This window comes from Ciconia boyciana, chromosome 9, assembly GCF_034638445.1.
Source record: "Ciconia boyciana chromosome 9, ASM3463844v1, whole genome shotgun sequence".
Classification (NCBI taxonomy): Eukaryota; Metazoa; Chordata; class Aves; order Ciconiiformes; family Ciconiidae; genus Ciconia; species Ciconia boyciana.
This window is the reverse complement of record NC_132942.1, coordinates 39,406,885-39,422,043: the sequence shown is the minus strand read 5'-3', so window position 1 is coordinate 39,422,043 and position 15,159 is coordinate 39,406,885. Positions and strand designations below refer to the sequence as shown.

Genomic DNA, 15,159 nt, shown 5'->3' with positions numbered 1-15,159 from the left:
CCAACCCCAAAGGGGTAGTGTTCCCTTCACACAACAGCAAGGAGTTTGAAACTTGTTCTTCTCCATCAAACAGGTCAATCAGAAGTCATAACCAGCAGAAGCCCAGCTCAGATTATATCCTCTCTCAGAAGCCCTTAGAGCTAGGAAAAATAACATAGATTACATAAGAAGCGTAAACCCTAGAACTGCTTTCTCTTTAATCCATGCTCCATGGCAATTGGTAAGCAGACACAAAGCCTAGGACTACAGCAACATTAAATGCAACATGGTATGCAAGAGTTTTGAGTTATATAGGCCATAACACCACCTTAATCACATATTTGCTACATCACCTTCATAGTTTTAGACTCCTTATGTCCTAACCTCATATAGCAGCACAAGCCCAAGGCTTATTTCACTGATGCTCCCACTCTTCTTGGTATAATTCTGACCAGGGGTGATATCCTGCCCTCACCTACTAATAGAAATCAATAAAGTATATATGTGTGTGTATATATATATTTGTGCATATATGTCACAAGCAAAGATGATCTGGTGCAAGGATATGCTCGCTTATTTGTAATCAATCCAGATTATAAACTAAGGGAGAAACAGAGGAAAAAAAATCTTGACAAAAGCATCATACATCTTGGATTAATCTTTTGCCATATATGAAACACTTTCAGCTCATTCAGCAAGTCTGAATGGTAGCTCTTCTCCTGCTAAAGGTAAATCATTTGAGTCCAGGTAATTCTTAAATGTTCTGAGACTGCACAGTTGCATACAGAGCAAATTCTACTGCTGGATACAATGTAAAGACATGCTGTACCAAGAACCTGGAATGTAAGCCTTACTAGAAAACACAAATTCCTCATTGAGACAGATAAGTACAACACTTGCTGCCCGAACTGCAATACCAATCTGTAGCAGCATATCATGCAGTGACAGCAGGACATGAGCTGTTAATGCCTAAATGGCAAGCCACAAAGCTCTAAATTCTTCATCTTACTCCTGTGGGATAACACTCCCTTAAATAATTAAGAGATAAAGACCAAGAAAATTCAGAGTGATAAGTCCTGCTATTAACCCATTTTCCAGAACATCTCCAAGGTTTTCCAAAGTCCTCATAAATGCATTTAAGTCAAGATCCTGCTCTAAAAAAAAAAAGACATCAAATAATTTGCATAAGGACTCTTTCAATATTGATGTAATCCAACCATAAAGAAAAATGCAAACCACAAAAGGGAACAAAAGATTAACAGTAGGATTTAGGTAGATCCCCTCGTTTACCAAAAAAGTTCAAATCTAACACTAAACCACACCAGTGTTTTAAGATTTGTGGCTCCTTCACAAATTTAAGCCACAGAAAAAGACATATCCTGTGCAGGTTGCCGAGTGAAACTTCAAACAGCCTAGCAAATTAAGTTGGAGAAGAAATCCTGTCTTCTGAGAAGAAAGGCAAAGCCCCTAAGCACCAAAGCTTCGTTATGAAATGAAACAAAAGCAGCTAATTAGAATCTCTCAAATACTCACCGGCTATAGAAGTAATACTATGTAACAGATACCTAAACAAGCTGAGTGTCTAAAAGGATTACGAACCTGCTAGAAAATACAACTAACAGGGATTTCAAAAGGTCATAAACATATTTTTTGCCCTAAAGGAGCATCAAATATGACATTCCGACACAAGTTCATCATCAAGTTTACTTGAAAATACCTTCAGAGATAAAAATTCCACAGCCTCCTTGGAAAATCTTTACCTTAGTTTACTTGCTGCCATTAGAAAGTTTTTCTAAATACTTTATCCGAACTCCTCTGCAGCCATACAAGCCTTACTCCTTGTCCTAGCCACCAAGATCATAAAAAGAAACTTCCCTTCCCTTTCACAGCCATCCTTTATATATTTACATAATGTAAAATGCCTCCATCGATATTTTTCTAGACAAAAATAGTTTCAGAACTTGATGTCTTTCCTGTAGCTCTCCTCTAAGCTCCAAATTCTGCACGCTTTTTTAAGAAAGCAGTAATGCAAACCTGAACAAAGTTTTCTAACTAGAAGTTTTACATGGAAATAATGCAAACCGAGTTTTAATATCAAAAGTACACAGATATTTAAGCAACAAAATAGCCTGTAAGATAAAGACTGCCATATTTTACCTTATGTGTAGTGTTAACCTACCTATTCCTGAATTTGCTCCCGTGATTATAACCACTTTTCCACTCAAGTCACGACCCTGGAGTATTTCCATTGCAGTACTATTTCCATCATATTTTTGTCTAGTAGTAGGTTTTACTGGATTATCTTCAACTGTAAAGGCCAGTCTTGGGTCAAGGTAGGTAGTCCTTTTGTTTATGTGGCTGCAAAAGAACACAAAAATTCAACTGCTTGGACCCTTCTATACTCTACATTTAGATTTTAAGTGTATTTCAACCACTGTTGTGTACAATTCCAGTGGATTATTTAAACTTCAAAAAATATTTTTTTTTTCAGTTTTGTTAAAATGACCCAAATTACTTTTTTTATCAAACATTTTTCCAATTGTGACCGCATCCATTAATAATTGTATTCACATACTTCACAACGCCATTGTGAACTTCATGTGAACCCCTGACACGTAAAGCAGAATTTTGTCAAGGGAAAAATCTCATTATATTGGGGAAGATCATATTCTCATAGGAGCTCTATACAAGGGTCCTACACTACTCCCTTGAAACAATATACCAATGAGAAATGTAGCTCAGTACTTTTTTCCTCAAACGACTGAAAACAAATAGCTTCACATCAGCTCAGCAAATGGCACAATTTGGGTCAGGCTCACCTTTCTAAAACAGGGTTTTAGTTGTCTTCAGACAATTATCAGAAAGAGACACTAAGCAACAACTTTCAGTCCTCAGCCCTTAATTATAGGACACAGGCTACACTTACTATTTTGGCCTGTCAATGTTCTTCAATCTGCCAAGTCAGTTTAAGATAACCACCGCATTTTGACCCTGCCATTGAAAAAGATACAAAAGGAAATGTTCCCAGAAATTTCTTTCTGCTTCTGTGAACTTCCTCCTTCCTTACCTATCTAAAAATCTTTCCTAGCTCAATCCCTGTCCTCTTTTCTTTCTATGCTTTACATTGCAAGCAAGCCAGAGCTGCAGCAATTTTGGTTTCATCTTGTACGTTTAAAGCACTACTGCCATGCTAACAGCACCCATGAAGTTCTGGATATGTTTTTGAAGTTATATGTACAGAGTTTATCCATCAAGGTATACAAACAAAATTAGCCTACATAAACACTGCCTGAGGGTCAGCTCACATTTTGAGATGTGGATATGCAAGTCACTTCAATCTGCCACCCAAGCTAGTATTTCTGTGCATGTGGAAGAATTCAGAAAACCACAAATGGGTGTTTAGACACTGCTAGAACTGTAATATCTGCATATGGATTATGAAGTTGTACTTATTAATTTATTTGTCTTTCCAGCTGATATTGCCACAGTATCATAACTCAAAAAGGCTACCCAACATGAAACACAGTTGTCCTACTTGTCCATATTCTACATTTTGACATACTTACTCTACAAAATAGACTTGTCCATTTTCATCAGTCTCCTGCTCCCATCCATATGGCAGACCTAGGAAATACATAAAACATTATCTTTTTTCAGGCATTAGCGTATACTCAGATTTGAAGTTTAAGTGATTTCTCAGAGATGTGGCAAAATTCTGCATTATTTCTGTAGGTAATGCAGCTACCTGCTGCACTTGAATACTGGAACTTGAAAGAAGGATTGCTTCCCTAATCACATGCAATTTCTCTCTAATAAAAGTAAAATATACAGATCCAGTACAACTGTAATGACTAGCATATTAAGTATAATTAAAAAATTCTTTATAAAGATTATTTCATGTTATGGCACAAACCGGCAAAATGCAACCATGCTTCCTAGTACACACACATGTCTATACTGCACACAGCTTACTATCTATCCCTGATAAAGTAAATAGCAAAAACATCAAATTAAATGTAGGAAAAGTTACATGTAACACATACTAAAAGATCAGAACCCTCAAGTGGCTATGGGATATGTTAAACTGAACCTAAATGATTCTATGAAGTTGGAAGGATAGATAAAAGAACAAAAATGGCAGATCTCTACAAAATAAATGCTCATATAAAAGACTCTACAGAAGTACTTAACAGATAGCATTCCCAGTATTTCTAATCCTGGCTGAATAGTATTCAGTTATAATTCAATCAGCTCAAAACCTACTGAAAACATTCCAGTTTCTGTCACATTACCAATGCCAAAAGAAATAAGGCTTGTCAACAGCATAGAACCCCTAGGTACACCATATAGAAGCTTCTGGGAAGATCTAATTTAAGATACTGATCCAAAGTCCTTAAGAAGTCATATACCTTTGGAAGTGTCCTGCAACACTGGCTGTCTTTTGCTCTGGCACAAACATTCAATTGGGTTAGGGTAAACAAGTAAAATGAAAACTAATGGGACTTTCTTCTGTGCCAGGGATATTCTTTGATGAAATATATTATTTGAAGAATGTAATCCAACTATAAATATTATCTGATGGACACCAAGATATCAGTACCCAATCAGAGAATTCCAGCCTTTGACGATATACTTTACAAGCCACAGTAAAAGATCCCTTTATCCTGGAATTAGTACTTTGGCTTTATAAAGCAATACAAGAAAGTCATAAAACTGCAAAATGATCACTCTACACAGACACAATCACATAGGTAAAACCTCACTGAAATCAGATGTATTTTGCAAGCTCAGTAGGTCTAGGTGATTAGTGTCAACTAGAAGATCAAAAGGAGATCTAGTTCCTGCACAAACTCCAACTGATGTTTGTAACATAATTTCAGTTCACTACAAAAGCTTAACACAAACCTCCTGCAACACGTTTCCTCTTCCCAGACTTAGGATGTTCCCACTGTGTTTTTTCTTCCAGGTGGCTGCAGGAAAATAAAAGTTTAAGATTTTACAAAATTGCCTAATAATTTATCTGATGTAATCCCAATTTTTTTTTTCCATACAGTAAATATAGTTTCACTTTTTTTAAAAAAATACAATTTAGAAAAAGGCTTGTCTCCTACAAAAAAAGAAACATGTAAATCCCTTGTTTAAGAAAGGTCAAAACTGCTGTTAGAAGTTATCAGGCTCCCATATTGCCACAGTTCTGAAGGAATAGTAACTAACCAGAGAGCATAGGAGTCTATAAAAATTCAAATAAATGTTTGACTTCCAATCTAAGTTTTGTTGCTTATGATTAGAAGAAAGAAAACCCAAAAGTTTTTAAAGAATAACATTAACAGACTCAGAAAATGTCTCAAAAAGACAGTGATCCTTGATGGGAAAAAGGAAGAAAGAAGCAAGAAAATAAATTATCAGAAACTAGTAGAAATAACATTAGAAAGTTTTCAAATGACAAAAGCATCTTTCTAAAACTCTTGTCTAATAATATTATTTGCAAGCTGTAAGGTAAATAAGTCTGGATTTCTACACAAGCAATTGCAGCTTTGGACAGATAAGTTTATCCAAAGGCCTTGAATAGCAGACTATTTATTTAATATGGGTGATAATGGTATCACAGCTCCTCTTCTAATTCAGAAATTTTATTCACTTAAATCACTGTAGCAGAATTAATTATGATAGATATTCTATCATAAGGTTTTCTGCACTACAGACTAATAAGCAAAGTGATGTGCACATAAACGAGGTCTTAAGATACCCAAAGTGCTGAAATCAGGTTGGATATTAAACTCTTATCTTTCATTAAATATTTTAAAATCATAACCAAGTTTTTATATTAAGAGTCAGGCACGGTTTAGTTGAAAGAGTGTCCAAATTGATAGCTGCCGAAGTATGAAATAAAGACTAACAGCATTATTGAATAACATACACAAATAATTACTAAACTACAGATTTAGTACCAACAGCAATTTATGCACAACATAAGCAACTTTTCCTTCTTATACTAATCATGTGGCTAGCCCACAGTGACAGCATACTGTATTACAACAAACACAGCTGGTGGTCTGAGACTAAATAAATACATCTGTGTGACCTGTAGTAGCACTTGAACTTCAGGACACTCATACACTAAAGATCCTGAGTTACTCCTGTCTGATGCGAGATACATCACCAAATTACCATAGCATGACAAACAAATGCATGCCCACCGAGCTTTGGTAACTGACTGTGTTCCTACCTGACTCATCACAAAGACCTTTAAAAGTCTTAAACCAAAGTAATCCTACTCCACCTAAGTTTAAAGTTTATATTGTTGAGGAGGTTTAACAACAAGTTTCCAGAATACGCAGAGGTATCACAGATATAGAGCTTATATTGAAGGTAGACCTCTTTACATCAAATGTTTTTTAGATACACTGGACAAGATTTTCAGCCAGTAAAGATATATTAATGTCATGTCATTAAATTAAATTGAATTAGTTAAGTTTCACAACAGTTAAAAAACAGACCTACTGAATTAATTGTTTTTGTAAAAATTATGCTCAGTAATATCTTATTATTTTGTAGGTTTGCTACTTTCACCAAGTGATTCCTTTCTGAAAGAGTTTTTGAAGTCAAAGGAAATACACAGAAGCTTGACCTAAGAAAAACAAACATCTAGAGAGAATTTGCAGTGTTTACAAACAAAGTTCAGATAAACTAATGTGTTCTGTCCAGTGTTTGTAAAGCAGAACTTGGGAGGAAGATGCCAACTCACCACAGGTGAGAACGCACTATACTTTTCCCCCTTTCTGTGAAAGGGAATAAATCTTGCAGCTTTAAACAGACTGAAACAGATTCCAAGATCAGCATCGTTACAGAAACCACAAGAGAGAAGAAAAACATATAAATATATATTCCACTAGGTTACTCAGCCCTGTAGCACATCCCCTTTTGTAAACGGTGAGGATGCAATCGTTTTCAGAGTGGCAAAAGCAGATGGTGCGAAACGGAAATTTTTATCTCTTGTCAAAGCTGTATACACTGAGGAGCTGAGGGAGAGCATTTGTAACTTTTAACTTCCACGGTACCTGTTCCTCCTCTATTCCTACAAGGAGGACAACTAAGAAAACTACAATATTGCGTAAGGCTCAACTGCCCATACGTATAAAGATTACCCACAGAACCATGACGTCTACTGCAACAGCTGTCTGACAGCTCACTCCCGGACCCAGGAGTGCCCAGAGCTGCTGCCGCCTCGCTCCCACACGAGGCGGGCGGCTGCGGCTCCGCCCGGCGGGGCCAGCACCGCGCAGACCGGCCTGCCCGCTGCCCTCCCACACCCGCAGGCCTCAGCAGGGGGAGGCTGTCGCTGGGAGGGCCCAGCCCACACGCCGCGCTCCCACGAGTCAGGCGAGCACCGCACGCGGAAACCGAGTCACACGGAGACCGGTCCCGCCACCAAAGCCCGGCTCCGGCCCCAGCCGCCCGACGGCGGCAGCTCGCCCCTGTAGTAAAGGACGGCAAATGGCGGCTCCTGCCCCCCACCCCTCCCCCGCCCCCAGCGCTGAGGGGGCAGCAGCGGCGGCGGCTCCACGGGTGCCGCCCCAGGGCGGAGAGGCGGGTGGCCAGAGGGCTCCAGGCGTGCTCGCCCCCCTCCCTTACTTCGCGTAGTAAACCCAGCCGTCCTTGGTGGTGCGCTCCTCCCAGCCCGGCGGCAGCTCCTCCTCGCTGTCCGTGTCCTCCAGCCCCGCGTACTTCAGCGCCGCCATTGGGCCGGGCGCTCCGCGCAACCCCGCGCTGCTGCCGCCGCCGCCGCCGCCGGCCAGCGGGCGCGTGCCACACCGCCCCTTCCGGCCGGCCCAGCCAATGGCGCGGCGGGGCGGCCGGGGGGGCACCATGGGAAGCGTAGTCCGGGGCAGCGGGGCGGTGAGGGGGCGGCAGGCAGGCGGCAGGCGCGCGGCAGGCGCGCGGCAGGCGCTCCCCTCAGCCCGCGGGGGCCGTGGCCGGACAGCGACTTCGCCTCAATCTAGTGGGTTTTACGTGTGTCACTGAGTTTTTAACCCCCAAGGGGCCCCGGACTGAGTTGAAATCGTCATGGATGGCACAAGAATCTCATATTTTGGGGGCATTAAGCCTTTCCAGCCTTCTGTTTTCAGAGACGGGTGTGAATACAACAAGGCCCTTGAAAGCGATGACAAGCTAACTGTTCTTCAAGCTTTTTGCAATTAGTTGTCAGCTCCTGATCTCTGGGACAAGATTCTCCGTCGTAGCCGGGTTAGTCAGAGCTCCTCCGTGTTGCTTTGCTTGGTGAGGAAGGCCTGGCTGGAGAGAAGTACCTCACTGGGCTGAATGCCCACCTGAGAGGCTGCAGGCTGCCTCACCGACCTGGCTGCACGGGCCCCTTGGCCAAGCCTGTGTCACTGGCGATGTAAATACAATCAGCTGCAAAGACTGAAGCACTACAGGTCAGTGAATTGACAGTAACCTATAGTAACTCCTGTCCTCACAGCTGAAGCCTGGGCAGCCCACTTTGCGAGCTGTGACAGATGAAGTACCTTGTCTGCTACCATTACTCAGCTGACATGGCATATGTCCCCTGACCTACCTCGGTGCTTTTGATCCCGTACCCATATGCTCACATATTCATATCTATTTATATAACCAAACCCAACCGTCAGCATTTGTAACAGCACCTTCCCATTGTAATCCTTTGGCAGGGGTTTTAAGCAAAAAAAAGCCAAACCCAGTGTTGGACAGAGACTGTAAGCACTGAGGACTGCACCAGGTGGCAGTGCAACCCCACAAATGCAGTTCAGTGCCCTGACTCCTTTGGGTAACATTTTTATGCACTATTTGAGACACTGACCTATATGGCTCACTCACTCCCCACCAATAGCATATATATCTGTCTAGAAAAAGCAGCCTGAACTTTTTCTGCCTTGCTGCTCCCATCACTTTGCAGGTTCCCCTGAGGAATTACACCTACTAAATTATTTCCTCCTGCTAGAAATAAAAACTCATGCATCATCAAGAGCCAGTTTTCATGTGAGTATTACTGGGAGTATTAAAAAAGGCTGTGACCATAATCTCTTGGGTAAACATATGGGAAGGGAAACTTCGGTGGCATGCTCACTTCTGGTCCAGGAAGCTGCTGAAATACTCCATAGGTGACTGGGTGATGTGCCAGGTCTCAAGAAAACAGATTATTTAAATCAATATTTGAAGTACAGAAAAAGGATATTAATCTAGTGGTAGTACTGTAGGAAAAGGTAGTTGTTAGTTTTCTTCCTGTTGTAGTCTGTCGGTATTCAGCATCCAGCATTCCATGAATTGTGTTCAGTGGGAATGTGGAAATCATTTGTCTGACAGTTATCCTATCCCAACCATGTGTATTGCATAAGGTATGCATTATGTCCTAAATGTAAATAGCAGCATTACAGTATTTCAGTGCTAAGGGTGTACAGTGTACTTTACATCAGAAAGAGAAATAGAATCTTAAAATTACATGTATATATGTATATGTGTATATACTCATTAAATAGAACCACTGCCTTTCATGTAAAAATATTTATTGAATTAAAAAGTGAAGGCTTTGTTTGACAGAGCAATGTGGATATTTAGAAATTGTCTTGAAGGCCTTGGTACACAAGTAATACAATACCACAGAAGTCCTATGGGTTTATATTGTTTTCAGTGCAATTTCAGTTTCTACAAAAATATGTAAGAAATCCCACACTTCCCTCTTTGGAAATTCAGAATCAACAGAGACTCCAACAGTTATGATACTTTTCACAAATATTTCTTCCCCTCTACTTTTAACCACCTTCTATTTTTCAGGAAGTTTTCACTGGGGGGAAAAAAAAGTCACAAGTCTTGATAATTTGGTGACTCATGTTACTTACTTAATTGTTTCAAAGAATGTTGAAATTCAACCATGTATTTCAATTTCAAATTCTGGCAAATGGAAGATTCATTCTCTTTCAGGGGGTCAGAGAAGTCCTTTGCCATCTTTTCCAGCTTTTTCTTTTTACATCTGTTACCTACATATCTTACCTACATAATCTAAATTACATCAAGAAACTTCATGAAGACATACAAGATTTAGGTATGATTTCAGTGGGGGTCCATGCAAGTTCAGGTTTCTGTCCATTTGTATTAAATTGCAGAAGTAGTTCTGTTAGGCTTCTCAAATGCCAGAAAGCAATGGCCATGATTTCCATCAGAGCAGGACTGTAACTTTAGGACACAGATTGAGGTCTGTAACAGTTTTACCACAAATTAAGACACTTTTTCAGAACCTAAAATGATAGGAGTAACGCAGCCTTCCTCCTTATCACTTCTTCCCTATCAGCTCTGTGTTAGGAAAGCAAGAAATTATATATATAAACTGATTGAGTGTATGCGCTTATCTTTGAGGTGTACAGTATGTGCATTGTTCTGTTTGGTTTTTTGGGTTTTGTTTTTGGTTTTGTTTTTTTTTTGTAATAGCAGTTGTGTAAAGTTACTATCCATTTTCTTGCACTGCAGAAAAAGAATGAGTCTCTGTATTATTAGAGTGATCTCAGTCATCATGTTCATTGAGGCAGGGTAGTAAATAATCCATTCTGCTTAAAATCTGTCACTTGCTTTCAGAGTCATATTTTAGCAAATAGTGCTTCAAAGTTATCATTCTGATCCATTGCTGCAGCAATCCTGTAAATTAATTCTTCTGATGATTCTAAGCCTCACAGACCAAGATTAATTCCACAGCCTGCCAGAAAGTGGATAAATTAAAATGAGAAGACATTTAGAAATGGTTGTTGATTTCACAATAACACAAATGTCAATTAGAATCTTAATCTCATTTTCTGTTAGCTGTACTTTAAACCATCAGGATCAAATGTTTTTGTCTAGCTTCTCCATGAGAAACATTGACAAAAATTTGGTCATATAATTACACTGGCAAGCCTAAGGCAGCAAAAACTTAACATTTCCTTAACGTTAGTCACAGGCTTATATGCTTTGCTGAATCATGGCCGTTGTCTGCCAAAGACCTGAATACTGAGTTATCTGACAAGGATTTGGGCACTGAGAGTTATCTGGACAAGAGAAAAAGAATCATGACATATTGCAAAAGCATCCAGATGACACAGCAAAAGGTTGATTCACCCTTTTGATAGAGCATGGGTCTATTTGTTGGAAATCATGATTCAGGAATATGACAAAAATCTGACCAGCCCTCAGATCGTAATTTTTCAGCAGCTGCCAAAACATGTTTGCATAGGCTACAGCTGTTTCTTTTCAGGTGAAAATTCTGCCTCCATGACTCATGCCTTTCTTACCTCAGCATTAGACTAAAGCAGTGTAGTCTGTATAAGGCTATGATTTTAATCCACTGGGACACGATAAATGAATATTTGAGCTACTGGCTAGTGTGAATGTGCCATGTCCTTCAAGTGAACAAATTAATTTTTTAATTTTTTGGGGGAGTTAAACTCAGCTTTCCATAAAAACGTTTACAAGGTCACTTCTGACTTTCTTTCAAGTTATGAAAACTGTTTAAACTTTTAAAATCTCTAAGTTTTTACCCAAGTTTATTTTTAGAAATGTCAATTTTATCCTCCTTCCTTACATATAACATAATTTTCAACATAATTTCAAAGTTAATAGGATTCAGATAGGCCTTGTTGTTGATGATCTTCCGGTTTCCCCTGAAAACAACATAAAGACCATTTTGCATATGGAATCTGTCTATGAAACATCTGTGGAAACTGCAGAGTTGGAATCCCAGTCATAAGAGTTTCTGTGTCTATTTTTTTATTATTATATTTCCAGAGAAAACAACATACTAGTGAGATGCAAAAAACTGTGGAATACAATTGTGCCTTGAAATGGCAAAAATTGTGCCTTGAAATGGCTATCGGAGTAACCTCCGATAGGCCGAATTTGAATATTGTAAAGTCTACCTTTTATATTTAATTTAATATTCATTTGTATTCATATTCATTTTATTCATCATTCAGGCAAGAACTTTCTATCACTCTCCAGGAGCAAACCTTACCCACTGCAGAAAAGTAAAAGTCAAATAATCCAAAAGATGAGGCAGTGTTCAGCCAAACTTCCAGCCTATGTATATGTTATTTCAAGAGCTTATAAGTGTTTTCCTTATATACTAATAATTTTTCATGCTATTTGCTTCTTTCTAAGCTTTAAGTATCCTTAGCCCTGAGTGCTCTGGTTCCACCAGTAGTGGCACTTATAGAGACAAACACACTGATAATAAAGCATTTCCTTGCTTGCATGTTGCATGATCAAGAAGTTTCTTTTTTTCCATATCTTTATATGTACATCAGCATGCATAAAAGCCTGTAAGATAAATTCCAAACTTACCAATGTCAAAATTCATCATTCGGGGAACTTATTCTGCAATGACATTGACCCCCTCATTGAAGGCAGTTGTAAACCTCCTGTGAGACACCATATCTCAGTTAGTCTGCTGCTACATTGGATGTGACGCAAAGTCAGTCAGTTCACCCTGGATTCTATGTCCATCTTGGAGGCATTGAAAGATTGATGGAATATTCTTCATGAGCTGGTTAAAAAAAAGAACAAACAATAGTCAAGCCTCCCTAGGTACAAAACCCATATTTGAACATACAGAGAAGTATTTACTCACACCTACTAAGTAATTATTCATCTTCCAGGCTGCAAAATTGGACACTGATAAGCCAGGAAAAAAAGAGGTGGAATTCAGGTATCTAAACTCGTTTAAACATTTGGCTTTAATTGCTTTGCACAGACAAGAAAGTGAGAGGTAAATAAAATTAATTACTGAAAGAACAGATTAATGGTAAAGTTTTTATACCTCAGTGCGATGAACGCCTTTATTCACTCTTGGTTTTGCAATCTCTCTCTGAGTTCAGGGATACTACTCACAGATCTAAAGTTAAACATGGAAATGTCTGTAGCATCAGACCTGGAGGGTATAGGAGAACTTCTGGTTAATTTTTCATTATTAGTCCAGCTCCTACCTGAGGCAACAGTGAGAAAGCTAGAATATGCATATGCAACATAATGGCAATGGAAGAAGAAGGGGAATTACCAGTATATTTCAAAATGAAGATGAGAGTTGGTATTTGGCCACAGACATGAAAAAGATGAAGTTTTCATTCTGAGAGATTTAAAAGCATTCAGATGATCTGTCTATAATTACTCAGGAGAAATCAAAGAGATGGAGCATAACTAAAAGAAAATAGAAAAATCACAACTGTTTATAAATATTAATCACCAGTACCCTCTCTTAATCAAATTAACTATCACTCCTGATTAATCTCATTTTTAATGAGCTTCTTCACACTCATAACAATGGATGCAGTCCATGCACAATGAATACAGTTCAAACATAGTTGTTGTTTAGCTTAAACTCTAGCATTTTTCTTAGAAAAATTGTTCTTTCCTGAAAATTGTTCTCTCCTAAAATTATTTCAGCACAATAGCCCATTGTAACTAAGTAACTGCACACTCCTTTCCTTGATCTAGCAGGTTAGTGACCAGGACTACCTTATTTATAAAAGCAACTGATTAGAATAAGTATTGAGCACTGATGATGTGCAATCACTTTACAGCACTACGGAAGAAAAGGTATTATTTAGATACAGGATCAAGAAGATCAAATGGAAAAGACTTTCTCTCCACTAAACAAAGCATTCTAATCCATACCAAACTGCTAGGCAAAAATAGAACTGCTACAAAGAAAAACAGTATTTCTGATAAATTTTACAAAAATATTGTCGTGGACAATTTTTTTTTTATAGGCTGGCTGCTGGATTGTGTCAAAGAAAAACAGGACTAATGTCAGAGAAGTTAGTGCAGTATGGACTGCAGTAAACTTATTTTGGAAATACTCTGAAAAATCTTGAGCTGATTCTGATCTTGCTTAAACTATTGATAACTGACATAGTGACATTTCACTTGTGAGAGATTTGAATCCAGCTTATATTTTAAAGGAACTTTAATGTGTAATACATTTGCATAAGGAAGTATCATAAGTCATTCTACACCCCCCTCTCAGTTACCTTTGGATGACCATACACTGTTTATCTGTTTAAAAATCTTGCTTTTGTTTCCTTCTCTCTCTGAATCTCTGTCATCCTAGTGAAGCACATCACATCTGGTTTGCAGTAATAACTTTATTTCCTTGGTAAGACTGTGGGAATTCTTCCTCAATGCATGTTACAGACAACCCTGTAGCAGCATTTCAAGCTGTCTGATAGAATTTGATTTTAAAGACGCTTCATTGACTGCTTCAGGATATCCATATGCTTGGCATGAGCAATACTGACCTCTTAGAAAAACATCCACGAATGCAGGGGAAAGGGACCAACTATCTAAATTCAGCTGGATTTCATTCATATTGCACATGACCTTCTCCAAAAAACCTATCATGCAAATCTTGGTGTAAGGCCACCTGTAACAACAAAATCATGGCAAAACAGTTCTTAGGGCATGTGTGGGTGATGATGGGCTAGTCAGTAGGTTTAGGCACAATAGAAAAGGGCTCCTCATATAAAGCTTACTGAGTGTAAGAAGGGATAAAGAGAAGCCTGGCAGCACAGACTAGTGACAAACACCTTGTTTTTGTAAAATTTCTGTGTGAATCATTAGTCATGTTTCTTTCTTTGAAGTTAAGTGGTCTACAGTCTCGCAGAGCTGAAAATGTGTCCTGTAGAGTCAGCCTTGTCATCTAAATAAAATAAATGAAATAGCGTGAGGCCTAATGCATGTCCCTGAGGCATTTCACTGGGTACTTCTCCTCAGTGGTCTATTATCTTCTGTTTATGGTCCTTCAGCCAATTTTTGTTCTGCCTGAAAATCAATTTGAATTCAGTAAAAGGCTAGCAGTACATTCATTTACATTCCTGACATCTCCTGGTTCTGTAATTCAGTAACAAAAAAGCAGTCACAGTTGCTTAATCTACTAACTTAGTGTTAAGGTGATCTAATGAGAACAAAAGCATTTATGGAAGTGCAAATTAATGGATACATTGGATTTCATTTCAAATGTTACATAATGACCTGGCAAGCACAGTGCATCTCACTGAGTGGTATGTCCCTATCGGAGGAAAAATTTCAAATGGCTAAAATCTCATGTTGGCACCAAGTAGCTGGATTTTCAAAAGGGCTTAAGTTATTGAGTGTTGAATGCTGTTGAACCTTGGGTCTTGAGTCTGA

General features: G+C 38.9%; 1 protein-coding gene across 19 annotated transcripts in view; it reads right to left on the bottom strand.

The window, feature by feature from the left end:
- WWOX (WW domain containing oxidoreductase) overlaps window positions 1–7,781 on the bottom strand; it is a 541,832-nt gene extending 534,051 nt beyond the window's left edge. For all 19 annotated transcript variants that reach the window (XM_072872386.1, XM_072872390.1, XM_072872387.1 and 16 more), the window contains exons 1-4: window positions 7,612–7,781; window positions 4,885–4,949; window positions 3,546–3,603; window positions 2,159–2,337 (exon numbers count right to left, since the gene is read on the bottom strand). In XM_072872386.1, the coding sequence (XP_072728487.1) occupies window positions 2,159–2,337; window positions 3,546–3,603; window positions 4,885–4,949; window positions 7,612–7,718 (409 nt within the window). In that variant the 5' untranslated portion in view covers window positions 7,719–7,781. The remainder of the gene's footprint in view (window positions 1–2,158; window positions 2,338–3,545; window positions 3,604–4,884; window positions 4,950–7,611) is intronic.
- Between the last annotated feature and the right edge of the window lie 7,378 nt (window positions 7,782–15,159).